The 19217-nt window shown below is 40.6% G+C and overlaps 1 protein-coding gene across 2 annotated transcripts in view; it reads right to left on the bottom strand.

The window, feature by feature from the left end:
* Positions 1-19217, bottom strand: part of Ryk (receptor like tyrosine kinase) — an 80447-nt gene that overhangs the window by 17823 nt on the left and 43407 nt on the right. Inside the window, exons 7-10 of one of the 2 annotated variants that reach the window (XM_075964840.1) lie at positions 13532-13632; positions 8768-8893; positions 6410-6496; positions 3024-3093 (exon numbers count right to left, since the gene is read on the bottom strand). In XM_075964840.1, the coding sequence (XP_075820955.1) occupies positions 3024-3093; positions 6410-6496; positions 8768-8893; positions 13532-13632 (384 nt within the window). Of the gene's footprint in view, positions 1-3023; positions 3094-6409; positions 6497-8767; positions 8902-13530; positions 13633-19217 lie in introns of both variants that reach the window. The other variant, XM_075964839.1, reaches the window with a different exon arrangement.

The following is a 19217-nucleotide window of genomic DNA, read 5'->3' on the forward strand; positions in this document are numbered from 1 at the left end:
AATCTGCAAACAGGTAACATTTCTTGCCAAGCACACTGAGTCTGCACAAAAAATTCTGTAGTATTGATCTAAGATTACTGTTTCATTTTTATTCTACGTCTAGCACCAAAACGGGAAGTTAATGAATCTTTAAATCAAAGAGAGCGAACACACAGCCATGAATGCCTGTCTAAGAAGAAAGTGTGGTGAGATGAAGTGCTACAGGCCATGCTGCACACAAACAATCTTATCCCTACAACTGGAGCCCTGATGTCACTTCTCACACAAGACGACAACAAGCTCTGACCAAGCTATAACCTGCCTACAAGTCTCCCTCTCATCCAGAATCAAATGTTTCACGTCAATATCACTCAGCTCCATTCTGTGCGGTGTCATGGGACTGTTAATCCATCATGGTGGGATCCTGAGACACCACGCAGTCCACAGCTCCATGAAGGAATGCTGAAGATGCCTGCTTGGGATTGCTTAACCAAAGAATGCTTAGGGCTACAGTGGATCTAAAACAACTTTTTAAGGAAAACCTGCCTTTGCCTGAATTTATCCCTGCCACATGCTCCTGTGCTGGTGGGTGCACATTTCACTGGGCAGAGAACTGGCTAGGAGAAGTCCTAGTACAGTAGACTTGTGGGAAACACAGCTGGCGCACCCTCCGCGTGTCAATCAAGACTCATAGCACTGTCAGAAAGGACAGTCCAAATGTCCTGAGGAAACAAAAACACTTTTGAGGGTTGTTCGTTTGTGTTATTGTTTTATTTTGTTTAACAAATAAAACTTTCTGAAAAGCACATATAACCTAAAGGGGGAGAGGGGACTGTCCATCCGTTCCCCACAAGTGAGGACTTCAGCTCCTGGGGCTGAACCTGGCCAATGAAAGGCAACATTCTTGAGTAGTGGACTCAACTCTTTCATGGCACACTCTACTATTCCACAATACTGAATCAACTTTTTTCCAAAGCCTATTTTTTTCCTTCAGTGAAAATTTTAAAAATGAGCATTTACTTTTATATCAGTCAATATCTACATTATATAATAAACCAAATGTGACATCTGTCTTAGAATCTGAAACCAAAAAACTTTTTAAATTCCTACCCTAAACAAAGTATTTTTTTTTCTTTTCCATCTGTTACTAAGATTTACTGGACTTTAAGGTTGCCTTTGTTTCAACTAACTAGAAGCTAAAAACTAAATTGCTTTTTTTATTAGAAAAAAAGATTTACTTATTTATTATGTATATAGTGTTCTGTCTGCATGTATGCTTGCACACCAGAAGAAGGCATCAGATCTCATTATAGACGGTTGTGAGCCGCCATGTGGTTGCTGGGAATTGAACTTAGGACCTCTTGAAGAGCACTCAATGCTCTTAACCTCTAAGCTGTCTCTCCAGCCCAGAATTATGCTGTGTTTAATCACAGCCCAAACAGTTGTCTTCTGCTCTTGGCTTGTTTTCTTTTCTGCTAACACAATGCCAAAAGTCTGTCTCATTTTCATTACCAATTTTATTTTTATGTGGCTGTCATTAGGCCCTCAAAAGCCAAAGTAAAAACAAAATGAAAAGAAGAAAGTTCTGAGTTTCTTATTTTTTTAATCAGAGCTCAAGTAACCGCTCTTCCATTTCAAGTCCACTGAAATGGAAATGGATGCATACATCACTTCCTATTCCCAGAAGTCCATAGACCCTTTCAACATGTAGAGTCATGGTTCATTTTCTGGACATATGAAATTCTCATTAGTCATACAAACTAAGGTGAGTCTACACAGTATCTGTGTGTGGTGCGTGGACATGTATATGTACATGTTTGAGCATGTGCGTAGAGGTCAGTGGTCAACACCATGCGCCTTCCTTAGCTGCTCTCCATCATAGGCTCTCACTGACCTGGAGCACATTGATTCGGCTAGGCTGGTCAGTGAGCTCCAGATATGTACTTGTCTGTACCCCAAGAACTCTGGGTAATAGATGTACACCACCTCTGAGATCTCAAATCGGTGCTTTGCCAGCTGAGCTTGGTGGCACATGTCTTTAATCCCAGCACTTAGAAAGCAGAGGCAGGCGGGTCTTGGTAAGTTTGATGACAGCTTGGTCTACAAAGCAAGTCCCAGGAAAGTCAGGGCTGTATAGAAACCCTCTTCAAAAACAAAAACAAAAAAAAAAAAAACACCAAAAAACAACAACAACTTTGCCATGATATCGATGCTGCTGTCCCTAGTGATTCTTGATCTAAAATTCTCCCTACAAGTACCTTTTGTGAAATCATACTACAATTCTAAGAGCATATGTAAGAGATGAATTAAATAAAATGTGGCATAGCCATTCCGTAAACCACTAAGTAGCCTTTTAAAATGAGACAGGGATTTATAGTTACCAAGATGAAAACATAGAAAGTTTTTTATTAGAATAAGAAATGCATTAATTTTATTAAAGATAACACTATCCTTTTTAAATGTATACTGGAAACACACTAACAAGTTGAGATATCTAACATATTATAAAATATCTCTACAGACAAATACATAGATGCTGTTTCTAGATATATAGACCTCTACTACAGACACACACAGACACGGTCACATACACACACACACACACACATTTTGAGTGCACACTCAGCAAACATGACAGACCATCAACCTCACTATATCTAAGAGTACTTGAAGTACTTTTGTCAATGGTGTTCTATATATACATTTGAAATTTTCATTGTAATTAACTTTAATGTATGCATCACTTTGTCATATTTTTTAAGGGGAGACAAGTGCATAAATACACACAGACTATTTCACAAAGCTTAGTTGTATCCATTTATTATTTATGTGGCTTACATACTGTCCTCTATTTTCTTTGTGCTTTACTATCTTCAAATAATATTTTATGAACATGCATTTACCATCATAGTCAGAAAAAAAAAAGGCAAAAACCAAAATCCAAGCTATTGCAAAAGTTTTCAATTCAGAAGCAGACATAACGTTCTTAAATAATAAAAGGAAATGAGCTGTGCTTGATGCTGAGGTGTGGCCTTTGCTCTCACCTGTGATGGAGACCGCGAAGTTTACAGCTCTCAGTCAGCATCATCGTCACCTGAACTTCAGACGCTTGATCTGTATAAAGAAGAGACATAGCCTTAAATGACACTGTATTCAGGACATTAACATTTTATTAGCAAATACCTTTTACTCCAAAGTAAATTTTCATTATAAGTTATGAGTAAATCAAGAGATACAGCCTAAAGTACCATTGCTGAATAGGTCAGCTTTCTCAAAAACTCCACAGATGACAGAAACTAAGTAAGGTTCCATAAGCCAAGGAGAAGAGACAGCAGTAGATTAGGAAAATACACGAGACCCAGATGCCATACAACTACTAGGGAAATACTGAAGCACAGATGGAGCCCAGCAAGATTATAAAAAGACTCTGGGTCCCACTACTAAGTGAAGATAACCAGACTGAACTAGGAGAGGCCACTTCCCATCAGACCAGTTGCCTGCTGATTTGGGCAAGAATGTATGGAGACAGACTAATGGCAGGCTTGTGGAGGTGGGTGGGAGAAGCCACACTAACAAACATGAGAATACATTTATTTGCACTGCATCATCACCAAATGCAGACCCATCAAGAGCCACATGGGCTCCCTGGAGTGTCTACAGAGATAGGTCTACATGCACCGACAGTGGAAGTCATTAATTTAAACATACGTTAAATTTCAGAAGCAAAGTGCAAAGGTCTGTGTGATCACTAAAAACAAAATTTCTTGGGGAAAAAAAATACCCAGAAGCATGTTTTACCTGACTCAGAGAAAGAGTCATAAACTCTTATGCTGGTTCCCTGGGATGAGATAACTTAGATTTTGCACCTCTCTGTACTGTCTCCTACAATGTAGCCTAGGGTGGCCTCCAACTCTCGATCCTCCTGCTTCAGCCTCTTAGACACTACGAAGACAGGCATGCTGTACTAACTCTATTTGTGGCTTTGGTCCAGGTGACACATCAGACTCAATCTTTGGAAAGTGACACTGGGCATCCATTAGCTCTCTGTATACAATTCTTAAAAAAAAAAGCAATTTTTTTTCCCATAAAAAATACGTGTTTTCGGGCTGGAGAGATGGCTCAGTGGTTAAGAGCATTGCCTGCTCTTCCAAAGGTCCTGAGTTCAATTTCCGGCAACCACATGGTGGCTCACAACCATCTGTAATGGGGTCTGGTGCCCTCTTCTGGCCAGCAGACATACATGCAGACAGACTATTGTATATATAATAAATAAATAAATATTTTTTTAAAAAAATATGTGTTCTCTAAAACGAAACCCAAAAACCCAGAATTTATTCTTTGTAAACTACTATTTATCCAGCACGTGATAAGATGAAATAAAGCACACGACCCTGTGGGAAGTCTGCTGTAGTACACAACACACACTGTTAACCAAAAATCACCAGGCTTTAAAGGATAAACTCAGTGTGGGGTGTGCCCTGCTGTGCTTCCCTCAGCCCAACACCAGCCCTGACTGGAGGCTGAGGACCCACTGTGTTCTCCCGTTTCCCTCCAATTAGGGAGAGCACAGGAGTGAGAGGGAGGCCTAGCCATGACAACAGCTCTGGCTCAGAAGAGCAAGCTTATCGCAGAGTTGCAGAATCCGTACTGTGTTTTCTTATCATTATTATTTCCTTTTCAACCCTAAATCAAACCAATTCTGTGTGGAAAACTCTTTTGTTAATTCAGGACTCATTATGATCCATAGAGTGTTCATAAATCCAAAAAATATCAGCATTAAAATAAAATATGTCCTTTAAAAAAATAAAAAAACAAAAAGCAGTTTCTTTTACTAAACTTGTGTCTCAAACCTCATATTTATAAAGAATAAAATATAAAGAGTCATGGATGCCATCCTTCAAAACTAGTCAGAAAGCCCACTATAATCTAACAAAATATTAGATGTTTTGGGACCTAAGGGGAGTTGGTAAACAAAAACTAAATAAAATAGCAACTTAAACCATTTATTTAGAAAAGGTAAGGGGAGTGTGAAGGGTTTTTTTTTTTTTTGTTTTTTTTTTTTGTTTTTCGAGACAGGGTTTCTCTGTGGCTTTGGAGCCTGTCCTGGAACTAGCTCTGTAGACCAGGCTGGTCTCGAACTCACAGAGATCCGCCTGCCTCTGCCTCCCGAGTGCTGGGATTAAAGGCGTGCGCCACCGTCGCCCGGCTAGTGTGAAGGGTTTTAATTATTTAATTATTAACTGGGCAATTTTGCTAAATTACAGGCAATAAATTCTAAGGGTTTAAATTAGACTAGTAAAACCCAAATTTTTAAAAATAATATACATAAGTCTTCCATCCTTCCCATGTATGCCTTTAAGTAAATTTAGAAACAGTTATTATCGTTTAACTTTGTAAATCTCAAAAAAAAATGAGTTTAAGTAAATTCCCCTCAATCTCTGCAAACTGCTTAATTTCTTTTTCAGAAATTAGACTTATTGGTTGGGGAGAAGGCTTGGTCTGTGAAGCACCTGCTTCAAGCACGGGGCACAGGTTGATGGTGATGGTGATGTAAAAACCCAGCACTGTTGAGGCATGTCCAGGTGGGTCCCTGGAGCTCGTTAGCTAGTCTGCCCAGCCTAACTGGAAAGCCTGGGTCACAGAGAGACACCTGTCCCCAAAACAAGGTGGACTGGGCTAGAGACAAAAAGTTTTGGCAGCTTTTCCAGAGGACCTGGGTTCAATTCCCAGCACCTGCATGGTAGCTCACACCATCTGTTCCAGGGGATCCAACATACTCCTTGGGGTCTGGGGTACCCATGTGGTAAAAACACATACCTGCAGGCAAAATACTCATATACATAAAATAAAATATTTAGAAAAGAAAGCAAGAAAACCAAGGTGTATAGCACTTGATTAAAGAAACCTAAGGTTGACCCCTGGTCTCAACATATATGTACACTTGCTCACCCACAGGGGTGGGGTTAGGGAGTGGCAATGGGGGCAGGGATTGTGTCAGGCAGGCATTCCCTAGGATACTATACGGCATATAACAGAACAAGATGGAGAGGAAATGAAAGATAAACTGCGTATATCTACGGTACTGGGGATCTTGAAGACATTTAACTGTTTTCTTTGTAATGTCTGTGTCGAAAAATAATGGCAATATTTTCTTAGGTGGGATAAAGGATGGTATGAAAAAGTTTTACAGGACAAACCCAAAATTAGATACAGCAACAGTCAAGTTAAGAACATGCAAATTTAACTACAGTTAAAATCATATCTAATGTTTAGTAAGTTAGGAAACTATTTTCTATACCTGAGGAGAAAAGCGAGCCTCTGAGTTACACTAATTCCAAAGGTCCGGCACACAGAGGCAGAGACAAAGCTTTACTAACTTGAGTCGTCTACACGCAAACTACTATGAAAACAGCAAGTAAGAAAACCCTACCTTTAACTGTTTTTACAAATGCTTGCTTTTCTTTATTTGGATCTTTTTCATCTACTAAAATCCCATGGAAAATACGCCCAAAAGTACCTAAAAGAAAAAATAACAGTTAACGAGGCCATATGATCATCTGTCCTCACATCACAAAGCTTTCTGGCGATGTCAGCCAACATGATGGATATGGCAGTCCTTATTCTCACTCCAGAGTGAACTGGACCAAAGCAGCTAAAAGCCATTTGTGCCTACAAAGCAACTTGCTTTGAGAAATCCCATATCTAAACTAAGTATATGAGAATGTTTTTCTTAACTTCCCTAACTAAACTAGGAACACAGTCAGGAGTGCTTCCTGTATAGCTACAGGTATCAGCCCAAACAGTTGCCTCTGATCAATGGCAAAGGGACAAAAAGGGCTTCTCTCCTTTCTGCTGATGCAGACTTCAGTTAAGAAATTGCCAAGGAATGCACACCCTGGCTTGAGAGGTTCCTTGCCTTGCACCGCTAAGTCTCAGACAGGTGACTGAACTCTCAGGTCATTCTGTGTTCCTAAAAAGCTCTTACAGCAGAAAAAAATCATAACATTTCTGTGGGGATAAAGCAGTGGTTAAAACAAATACATAAAAATCCACACAGATTTATTAGTAAAATATTTTAATTTTAATCCTCTTTTTTTTCTTGTTTCCTTTTTTGGGGAGAGGTTGTGAGTCAGTGTCTCTCTGCATAGCCCTGGCTGTCCTGGAGGCAAAAGGCTTTCTAATGAGATGAAAAATTAATTGCACGTTATTCTTTCACACAAGACCATTTTTACGTTCATCCTTCCATAATTTAAAAGAAATGCCTGAAATGCTTTACATTGCTGTGGACATTAAACACACCCTGGGCTTTAATGTCTGTCACATTATGTATGTGCTCAAGTTACTGGTGCCCGTGTGGAGAGTCCCACTGAGGCCCAGAGACGGAGGAACGTAGATGCTGGAGGCAGGAAGGCATTGGAGAACCTTCGTGCCTCTGCACTGTCAAAGGAGCTCCTCCGTGGTACAGACCAGCTGTTCCCTCTTCCCCATGCCCAGTCCCTCTAACTAACCGGGGAAACCTATACTAAAAGCACATGTGCACACAGATCAAACAGTTTATTCCCTCATACCCTGTCTGGATTATCTAGACATCTCTTTAAATATGACTAATCTGACAGATGAAAAGTGGCCCATAAACTATTGTTTGATTTGTATTTATCAGAGTTTCAGTGAACCTGACCAATTTACAAAATTTTAGCCAGCCATGTTTTCTTTCCTGAAAGCAAAAGTTCTAAACAACAACAACAAAAAAAACAACTATTATGGTTCCAAAAACACCAAGAAAAACACCTGATTCCAAATTTCCTCAAATTATGAGCAAGTAACCTTGCTCCATTCTGTTTGGGGTCCCAGAAAACTGTAAACAACACCATTAATTCTGCAGGAAATGCTCTTCAGACTGCAGACAGCTCTGAGAGCCAGTTATTCTCAGAAAACGGACAGCTGCAGCAGCAGCACTCACACACTGGAAAGGGAGGGTGACACCTGCTTCCACTGAGGGCCATTTCCTGTAAGGGACTAAGTTTCTCACTTAGCTGAGGCTAGCTTCCAGGGGTCCAGCATACAGAATGGATTCATATGACCAAAAACATTCCACAGCAAACGGCGGCAGAGGAAACAAGTTATCTGCCACCTAACAACATGAAAAGTTCAGGGCAGTTATTTTATTGTTAATTTCTGTCCTCCTCTTTCACCATCTCCTTAATCAAGACCCTAAAACTCAAAACAGAAAGCAAGGACATGCAAGATGAGGTGGAAGAGTACTGGATGTCAAATACAAACTCTGTTAACTCTTTCACGTGCGTCCTTTCATATCAGCTCTCAGCTAGTCTAAGAGTGATCAAGACCACTTTGTTGTTAATTCTACTGTTGTGGAAATTCATTCAGCCAATAGCTTTTTGGGTGCCAGCCCATTAGGGTGTGGTCTGAGGTAGTACGTGGGGACTGATAACTCTAAGATGCTGTGTGGTTTCTCTACGGTCACATAGGGGATAGAATCAGAGTCTAACCCCAAAGCCCATCCATCCACTTGATCACCCACAACCCATGAGAGTAAAAAAATTGATCCAAATATTTCAACTACACCTGCCGGGAACTGATCACTTTAAAAAAGAATAAATAATAAAACATACACCTATAGATAACAAATGCTAGTCTGTGTTTTATCACACTTCAAAATCAAGATGCTCATCAAAGCTAATGTTAGGGCAAACCAAGTAAAGTCTAAAGAAAAGGTAAATGAAATCTTTTTTATTTTAAACAAATCTGAAAATTTAGAGAAAATAAGTACCTTCTTGAAGTACATCTTTCAGTGTTATCCGTTCCCTGGATATGGCTATATCCTTCACCTTGGCTTTGGCCTCCAGAAGGGTGACACTCCGCAAGTCGTTCTTTTCTATCCTCAAGGTAGGGTAACCTGAGGAGCCAACAAAGCCAGACCAAGCAATATAAATACCTACTGTGGCACTGGAGTCGGCTAGTTACTTATGATCACAGCAATGAATAATGCAACAGCATAGAAGCAAACAATGTACACACAAACCAGAAAAGCTACTTATGAAGGACACATAAGATGTTTTAAAAAAAGGAACTGGAGAGATAGCTCAGTGGTTAAGAGAATCGTCTGTTCTTCCAGAGGACCCAGGCTCAATCCCCACAAGGCAGCTTACAACTTTTTAACTCCAGGTCCAAGGGATCAGACACCCTCACACAGACATACATGCAAGAAGAAAAAAAAATCAAAGCATATGAAATAAAAATAAATTAAAAAATATTAAAACATTGCCACCCACCACAATACTACCCCCAAATGTCTAAATACAGTGAAAGAAAGAAAAGCTAAAAATATGACTACTTGAAGGCCTTTAAGACAAACGACATCCTCTGATTTACAGACTTTAATCCCTCTTATGTAGTTTTCCTTCCAAATGATTTTCAATATAATCATGTAACAAAAGATCTTCTCAAAGGAAGAGATATCTGAAAAGGCATCATTTAATAACATACATCATCAATTTGATCACTTGCATTTGTACTCCCACAGCCTAGCCCGGGGTTCAAATTTAAGTTCATTTAATTTCCACCCATTCTCAATACAATGACAACAAAAACAGAATTTACAGCCATAAATTAAAGTTCTCAGGACAAGAAAATAATTAGGATAAAAGGAAGAACCACTATGGGCAAACAGAAACTGAAATGGCATTTCTAATGACTTACTACCTTTGGTAGATAACAAAAAGAATGCAAGGAGGAGGGATGGGCAAGGCTAGAGGACGGGAAAGGAGAAAACCATGCGATTACATCTTAATTTTTTAAAAAATAAATGGGGGGCTGGAGAGATGGCTCAGAGGTTAAGAGCACTGACTGCTCTTCCAGAGGTCCTGAGTCTAATTCCCAGCAACCACAAGGTGGCTCACAGCCATCTATAATGAGATCTGGTGCCCTCTTCTGGCATGTAAGCATACATGGAAGGAATGTTGTATACATAATAAATAAATAAATCTTTAAAATAAATAAATAATAAATAGATGGAGTGTGATGATCATCAGTGGCTGCCAAAGGACTATATGAAGGCACTAAAAAATTTCCTAACAGTTGTAGTCTGGCAAAGCCTGACCCAGTGATAAGCCATTTTCACATGTTTAATTCTACCTGAAGTTCTCTGAGTGTCTTGGATCTGTGCTATGTTCTAATATGTTGCCTTGAAAAATTCTTGGCCAATATATCTGAAGTTTTGGGGTTTTTTTTTCTGCCCTCTTTTCTTTTCTTTTGGAGACAAGGTCTCACTAGAACTCATCATCTGCCTCAGCTTCCCAAATATAGGGGTATGAACCACTATGCCCCATTCCTTTTTTGTTATTAGCTACTATTTTCTTTTGAAAATAGTGAGGATCTCACTATGTAGAGCTGGTATTCCTGGCTGGTGTGGAACTATGTAGAGCTGGATGGCCTGAACTTTACAGAGATACACTTGCCTCTGCCTCCTGAGTGCTAGGATTTGAAATGTGCACCACCATGTCTGGCCTTCCTTTTTTAGTTATAAAACAAATGCATTTCTATTGAGCTCTTTTTTCTCTCTAAGAATTTCCTTCTTTTTTTTCTTTTTTCTTTCATCTACTGAGCTTTTTAAACAGTGTTTTATGGTGGCTGGAGAGGAAGAGGTTAAATTCCCAGCACCTACATGGCAGAAACTGGTCCTCTTTTGATCTCTGCAGGCACTTCATGCCCATGGTCACATATACACATACAGGCAAAACACTCATACATAGAAAATAAAAGTAAAGGTTAAAAAGTTTTAAGTATTTTGTTTTCATCATCTATTAATAATGAATTATCTGGTTCTTCATGGTAATGTTCACAATTCAAAACAAAAATTAAAAATTTCATATTAATGATAAATTTTTAAGATGTAAATATACTTTTATTGTCTTTCTTAAAAGAAAAAATTTATCATCTTTAGTCACCGCAGTATCTATTGATAAGGTCACATGCACAGGAAGAACAGGCCTAATAAGCAAAACCTGGTGTGTAAACATTGAAACCAATGGCGTGTCTTTCTGAGCAGGTGTGACTTTCATGTCTACCATGGCATTTTCATGAAGGGCTCTTTCTATTTCTTTCTTTCTAGAGAGTGACAGTAGGTGCTGCAATGATTTCTCTTAAGTTTCCTGTCATCCCCTCTTTCTTGACACAGTGAAAGAAATAAACCATGCAGAACTGGCCTCTCTGCTCCTTGGTGTATCATTTATCTTCTTCCTCTGACCCTTTATTATACAAAAACTGCAAGCCTGGTTAAATTCAGGCTAATTATTTTGGGTTGGAATATCATATCCACAGGTACAAAACACGTGTTTGCAGCATTTTTTCTACAGTTAAGTTTTATCAGTGGATTTGAAGAGGATTTGGGCTAGCTAATGGTAAAGCCTCCATTTTCCTTTGTTCTTAGGGTTTTCATCAATCTTTCATAAATGAAGTATTTTGTTAAGGATTGTAAATCTCATTTTCTAATTGCATCTTTCCTTTCACTTTCATGACCTTCTGTAAAGAAAGGTTTGTCCTTATCAACAGCACTAGCTCGTGACCCTGGAATAGAATTTATTTAGCCAGCTCCCAAAATAATAAAGTATTGATGGAGCCCCAGATATTAATTATGCTGAGCAATTTTAAGCATTATAAATTTATAGATTATTACACATCTTTTGTTCCCATCCACTGCAGTCATCATTCTCTTGGATACTCAATGGCTCTGTCCTTGGTCAGTGGGTGCTTCAATCTGCAGCAACAGGTCTCAGATTTACTCTGTTCATTTCCTGACCCAGACCTGGGATCTGCTTTCTCCTAAAAATGCTCATTCTTTTTCAGGGGAAAATTTAGAAAGACCACAACAAAGTGTGGTGGCTTGAATAAGGATGGCTTCCACAGGTTCATATAGTTGAGTGCTTAGCCACCAAAGAATGGAACTATTTGAAAGGATTAGCAGGATTAGAAGGTGTGGCCTTGTTGGAAGAAGTGTGTCACTGGGGGTGGGCTTTGAGATTAACATTCCATGTCAGGCCCAGGCTCCACAGCTGTGGATCAGGATGTAGATCAGCTATTGTCCTAGCACTATGCTCCCAGGCATAAGGAGAACGTCTGAAACTGTAAGAAAGCCCCCAATTAAATGTTTTCTTTTGTAAGAGCTGCCTTGGTGGTAGTGTCTTCACAATAATGGACCACTGACTAAGATACAGAAGAAGACAGTCTTGATCTAACTTTCCTAAAACGAAAATGCCAGTCCAAGAAAACGGATAACTAACTACAAAATCCTAAACTAATTCGCCACCTTTCCAAGTCAAGGCCTTATCTGCAACTCTTTAGACCTTTATCTTATGTTTTGTTTTCATGCTGATTCCCCACTATAATTAAATCCCTCCCCCAAAATTAAAATAAAATAAAATAAAAATACCCCCAAATACATAACACTGATGTGCATGAAAATAAAAATGGACCAGGAATGTTGGCCCCTATAAGGTCAATCAAAGCTATGTGCTAGAGTTCCAGGCTAGCCTGAGCTAAAAACCAGTTAGGCAACATTCATCAAAATTCTGTTAATAAGAAGGAAATTAAGGGGGCCTGGGGAAATGGCTCAGCAGTTAAGAGCACTAGCTGTTCTCTCAAAGGTCCTTAGTTCAATTCCTAGCAATCACATGATGGCTCACAACCATCTAGATAGTGGGATCTGATGCCCTCTTCTGGCATAAAGTTGTACATGCAGACTGAGCACTTTGATTCACAAAAACAAATAACTCTTTGAAAGAATCTTTTTTTAAAAAGAAGGAAATTAAGGCTCAGGAGATGGCTCAGTAGCTAAGAGCACTCAATACTCTTCCACAGGACCCAAATCAAGTAGTTTTCACCAGAATTTGTGTGTGGACGAGTGCACACATGCATACACACACACACACACACACACACACACACACGTTTAAAAAAATTAAGAAGCTAGGGATGTCACTCAGCGGTAAAGCACTTGTGGCATGTGTGAGGGCCCTTGGGTTTGATCCTAGCACGGTGGGGGGGAAACTTAAAATTCCATGTACATAACCAATGGTAACTAGCTTGTATTACGATTAGAAAACAGCATAAAGGACTGGTGGACTGCTCCGTGACACGGAATATGGTCGGCATGCTGGAGACTCTGGGCTCAATCTCCAAGAGCAGGTGAATAAAACCAATTGCAAGTTCCTATGTGTTCCATGGAACTATTAACTCATTCCCTAAAACTACCTAAAAACCTTCAGTTTGGATTTGTAGAGAATTGATTTATTAGCTCTTTTAATATCATTAAAAAGCTCTTTTAATATCATTCCAAAGCAGAATTAGCTCTAACAATTTTTATATTAAATACTCCAATTTTAAAATGTTTTATTCAATGTTCTAAGAAACAAAACTTGAAGATCAAACCAACTTTAGAACAAGTTAGATAATTCCACATATACACTAACCATATTAGGGCCACTGACAGAGACCATACAAGATTTGCAAACAGCTGTAGAATTAAATTAACTCTTACTGGTGATGGGAGTTGCATTGTTGGGTGTGTCGGCTCTCAGATACTGAGTCGTCTGCGTGGATGGCTGAGACAGCCCTTGGGAACTACTGCTGGCGCTGATGCTGCAAAGAATTTTAGAGAGAAATATTTGGCAAGTGAATCTCAGTAAGAAATTTCTTTTGCATACATATAAAATACATGTTACTTTACAACCTGCCTAGAATTCTCGTAGATAAAAGCATTCATCCCTATCAGTAATTCATTCTGAACTCCTAAGCTACTTCACAATACATGGTTCAATTTAGTCTTTTATTTGTACCTTCAAAATGATCAAGCATGTCATCATAGCAAAACTGTTCCGAAATGTAGGTGGAAGTCCTCAGAGAGCAGTTCTGAACCTCACACAGGGTATGTCAAGGAACTATTGGCTCATCTCTCTAGAGAAGAGCCCATACCATTCAGCTGGACTGGCTTTCAGAAAAGAGAAACAAGTTCCTTTAAGAAGTGGCCCAAATCAGATGGATTTGAGATAAAGCACAGTCTACATCAGTGTGCCATGTGCAAGTGAAGGAAGCAGCATCACATCTGACTCGTTTCCCCTCTTCACCTCCCTCACCCCACTTCCTTGTTAATTCACAGTTCTCAGAAATCTCTAGTACTCGAAACCATACCCAAGTAAAAGGAGACCCTGAGGCAGTGGGTGCAAACCTTGTTAGTTAGATATCTGCAATTACTATAAATCAATGGCTCCCAAACCTTTTCTGTGGGTGATCTTGTCCCTGGTCACCCCTGGGTACATCCTGACCTTACTGCCTTATTATAAGTTTGTAGCCGAGGGGAAGTAAACCAGAGAGACTCAGCATAGACAGAACTCCTGTAACTACAGAGGCAGCAGAGCCAACAAACTTCCTACGTATGAACAAAGTTTGGACTGACTGCTCTTTGTGCCTTATCACTGCATTCTCAAAACCTAGTGATTGCAATGAAACTCGTGATCAACTGCCATATGATCTAGAACACTTACACATGTATTTTGTCAATTTCAAGAGTCACACACATGTGAAAACCATAAAGACATAAAACATCCACACAATGAGTGCTGTAAGCTCTATGTAGTCTTTTAGAGCTAATATAATTTTGAATTATTATATTGTGGCTAAAGTGAGATAGGGGTGTCCTCTGACAAATATTTGGAGAGCATCTGTATACACAACCATTTTGCTGAGCACATCCTCCATCTGAAATGCCTGTGTCTAATGGGATGCCCTCAGCACGCTGTCCCTGGACATGCTCACATTTCAGATTCCTATCTTCCTGTGAGCCTGCAGTCAGCTTTGTTTCCAAGCAACTTTGCTGAGGGGACTTTCAACAAATCTAACAAAGATTTGTCAGGACATCATGTGGTTGGAGTTCTGGAAGTTATTAAGTAGTGATTTATGTGAGTTTACATATGTAGTTGGTCATAAGCAAATGAAAAACATAAACCTTTAAATCATAATTGCCAGCACCACCAGCTGCACAGCTTAGGCAAACTATTCCATCCTTCTGGAGCCTCACACTCTCTGGGGACAGAAGGAACATAAAGCGACTCCCAACAAGACTGCTAACGGGGTTCTATGGAGGATGTGCGGGTACAGCCCCGAGGACGCTGCTCGGCCCTCAAACACACACTTATAAACCATCACTATTTTACCCTGAGGAATACTGTGCATCACGTCCCCAACCTTAGAATCATAAGGACCTACAGGGTACATGCTTTTGCTGAGCACTTCAAGGATCTCACTGAAGACTAATTTGTTAGAAGTTCAGTATTTGGTACAGCAGGGGAAGGGCTGCATCTCAAGGGCGAAGCAGATGAGGAATTTCTCCTCAGAAGTGGAGCGAGAAAACCTTCCTCACAGGATTTCTGTGAGGCTCAAATTTATGGATGTGAAAGCTCAACAAAATGTCCTGCAAGCAATGGTACCTACGGCTGAATAAACTTCAACAACTGGACACTAGGTGGCACTCCTGGGTTATCTAAAAATGTTCAAGATTGTGAGCGGTCAAGCAGCCTTAGGGCCATCTATGTCAGACTTTCATTTCCTTAAGATATTGGGGTGAAATGCCCAAGAAAGGAATGAGCAAAGCAATAGTGGAGAGAGAAACATTTTTTGGAATCAAAAACTTACTATTATAAGAAAAGCAAGGTATAGTCGGAGGCCTGCCCCGACATCCAGTAAAGCCCACATCTTCAAAGCTACATCACAAGAGGTAGTAAACAGATTAAAATGTATATTGGCTAACATTGAATAGTTTAAGGCTATTCTAAATAAATCTGATTTTTATAAGCAAGTAGGCATCCTGGTGTAGAATAAGCTAAGAATTTGGACAGAGATCTTCAAAATACTAAATTCTTACTCTATTCTTAGTGAGTCATTGACTCAATAAATGTTTATCAAGTGTCTAGGAGGTGAAGGGTGCTGCTCTGGCTGCTGAAGACACAGCAGTGAACAGAAGTAGTTTCCCACCCTATTCACAGCTGGGACTTCTTGGTGGAGGCCTCATTGAGGCAGACCATAAACTCCATGGGGACAGTTAGATGCCCGTTCACTCTGCCCTCTCCAACACCACTAGTGCCTAGCACAGTAAGTCCCTGACCCCCATGTGAGCCCAAATCACAGTGAGTTAACTACTCGCTGATGCTGACGAAGAAGCCACATTCACCGAGTGGGAAGACATAACCCAGGCAGAACGTTTGCTTCTGACACGAGCGGCTGATACTTGATGAAAAAGGAACTACTCAGTGTAGGTTGACTTTCCTGCTTCTCTTCATTCTTCATTCAAATGGGTGTCCTGGATAGTTTTTGTCAAGCTAGAGTTGTTTCAGAAGAGGGAAGTCAATTGAGAAAATGTTCCCATCAGACTGGCCTGAGGCAAGCCTGTAAGGCATTTACCTGATTAATGACCCCTGTGCGAGGGCCCAGCTCACTGTGGGTGGTGCCATTCCTGAACAGGTGGACCCAAGGTGTTTAAGTGGCACACGCCTTTAATCCCAGCACTCGGGAGGCAGAAGCAGGTGGATCTCTGTGAGTTCGAGACCAGCCTGGTCTACAGAACTAGTTCCAGAACAGGCTCCATAGTTACAGAGAAACCCTGTCTCGAAAAAGCCAAAAAAAAAAAAAAAGGAAAGAAAGCAGGCTGGGCAAGCCAGTAAGTAGCCTCCTTCCTCCATGGATTCTACATCAGTTCCTGCCTGGACGTAGGTCTGGGATTGAGTGTGATCTGCGAGTTACTAACAGAAATAAACCCTTTCCTCTCCAAATTCTTTTGGTCATGGTGTTCTGTCACAGCAATAGGAACTCTAAGCTGGCTGCGGTGGATACATAGAGAAACCCTATCTCAAAGAAGAAGAAAACAAAAGAAACTCTAGTACTCTGTATATTACTATGTATGCCAGTCTGTTAAAGCATTAAGGTAAAAATGAATACAGGAAAAACAGACACACTTTGCCACTGGTAAGGATGAAGGTAGTGGGATGCTGGGGAAAAAAATGGAAAATAGAAAAATGAAAATACCGCCAAGTAACACATCCAAGCATCGCATATGCAAAGAACTGATTTCTCAATCTCTGACAGGGGACAGCTGCAGGCTCATCTCTCGGGGGGAGACAGACACTCTGCCCCTTCAGGACAGACTCACCTGGTGTAACAGACTGCCGATCAGTTTGCTGGGTTAGGAGAGGAAAAGTCACATGTGTGGGCTCCATGGGTCCCTGATGAGAAGACACCTCAGGGTAGCTACATTCTCTGCCTCTAAAGAAACTCTATATGTAACAGGTCACTGGCTCCTGCCTGCTCACAATGAATGAGCTCTCTACTGCCCCAAGAGTTCACTGCGGCACAGGTGCCTGATGTGGGAGTGTCATATCAATCTGTTGATTTCATTGGTTAAGCAATAAAGAAACTGCTTGGCTCATTGGTTAGGAGATAGGTGGGAGGAGTAAACAGAACAAAACGCTGGGAGGAAGAGGAAGTGAGGTCAGACTCCACAGCTCTGCTCTCCGGAGCAGACACCTCAGAGAGAGACGCCATGCTACCTGCTCCAGGGAAGACGCACGCTATGAAGCTCCGACCCAGGATGGACTTAGGCTAGAATTTTCCCGGTAAGCGCACCTAGGGGCGCTACACAGATGATTAGAAATGGGCCAGAGCAGTGTTTAAAAGAATACAGTGTCTGTGTAATTATTTTGGGGCATAAGCTAGCCGGAGCCTGGCAGGCGGCTGGGTATTGGGGACACAGCCCTGCCGCCGCTCATATTACTACAGATGGCGACCACGAAGGGACGTGTTTTCAGACTGCGCAGTGCTCTGCGTGTCAGATTTGGATGTAACTTGGATGAAAAGAATTTCTGTGCTGTATGCTCAGTCTCAGAATTAAAGTGCTGAGTGCCGCTCCTACCTGGTAGCCCCAAGAGGCTTCCTGACTCAGCTTTAGCTGCAAAACTCTGCGGCTCATTAAGAGGTCCTGCCACAAAACACTTAAACAGTGTTGATGAAAAGCTGAACACATGCTTTTCGGTTTTCAGCCGTAGCAGGAAAAAAGCTGCGCCGTTTAAAAATGCCGGCTTTCTGGGCCATCCTGCCAGGGCAAACTCTGACTGTTTGAGGCAGGAGGGCCGGCTACTGAGAGAGGACTTGAGTGTTGTCTGTTGTAGCTTGCTGGCTGGCAGGGACCTTGCAGCCAGTACCTCAGCCATGAGGCTGGAAAGCTAAGGAATGGGCTGGATCCAGCCGTCAAAGCCACGCCTTTAGTCCTACTGATATTGCTTGGTAAATTAAAGACTCTTGTGGTCAGAAAAAGAAAGATATACAGTAAAGAGAGATTCAAAGACAGAGAAAATTTCTGAATGGTTTAAAGTGTGTTAAAAATATATGCAGACTTAAAGTTAAAATTCTTAAAGTAAACCTCTGTGACTTCAAGGTGTGGTAGCACACGCCTTTAATCCCAGTGCCTAGAAGGCAGAGACGAACAGATCTCTGTGAGTTCAAGGTGTAGTAGCAAACACCTTTAATCCCAATGCCTGGGAGGCAGAGACAGGCGGATCTCTGAGAGTTCAAAGACAGCCTGGTCTACAGATATACGCTCAAAAAGCAAAAAGTTAACCTAGGAATGTCACATCTTAGATTCTTAAGCGCCTAGTGATTTAAAGGCGCAAATCAAAAGTGCTCCTGGATAGTAAAAAATTGTAGATTCACAATAGGACAGATTCAGACCACTAAATGAGTCACACTGTTGGAAGAATGTACGTTGGCTTGGGAGAGAGAAGAAAAAGAATATAGAGAATAAAGTTAATGGTTTAAAAAGAAAAAAGTAAAAGTAAAGTCTTTAAAGAGACAGAGTACAGATAGTTATAGATATAAATAAAAATAAGCCGCGTAAAGATGGAAAATTCACAGAGAGTCTGGATTATGTACATTGTGTTTTCTTTAAAATTTTTGACTGTGAAGGAGCTAAGTACAGAGAGTCATTTCATTATATGGGTTGCCAAGTGGAACCAGAACGGATATCATGAGGGTATGACTTCAGAATTTGGATCTAAGGATATGATACTTTGGAAAAGAGATTCTTCTTTTGTTTTCACAGAGGATGAGACTCTATGGATTTCTTCTATTCTGATTTGGTATGATGGACCACGTCCTCCTGAAGGGTTGCTGTGAACATCTTC

The sequence above is a fragment of the Microtus pennsylvanicus genome, chromosome 3 (genome assembly GCF_037038515.1).
Source record: "Microtus pennsylvanicus isolate mMicPen1 chromosome 3, mMicPen1.hap1, whole genome shotgun sequence".
Classification (NCBI taxonomy): Eukaryota; Metazoa; Chordata; class Mammalia; order Rodentia; family Cricetidae; genus Microtus; species Microtus pennsylvanicus.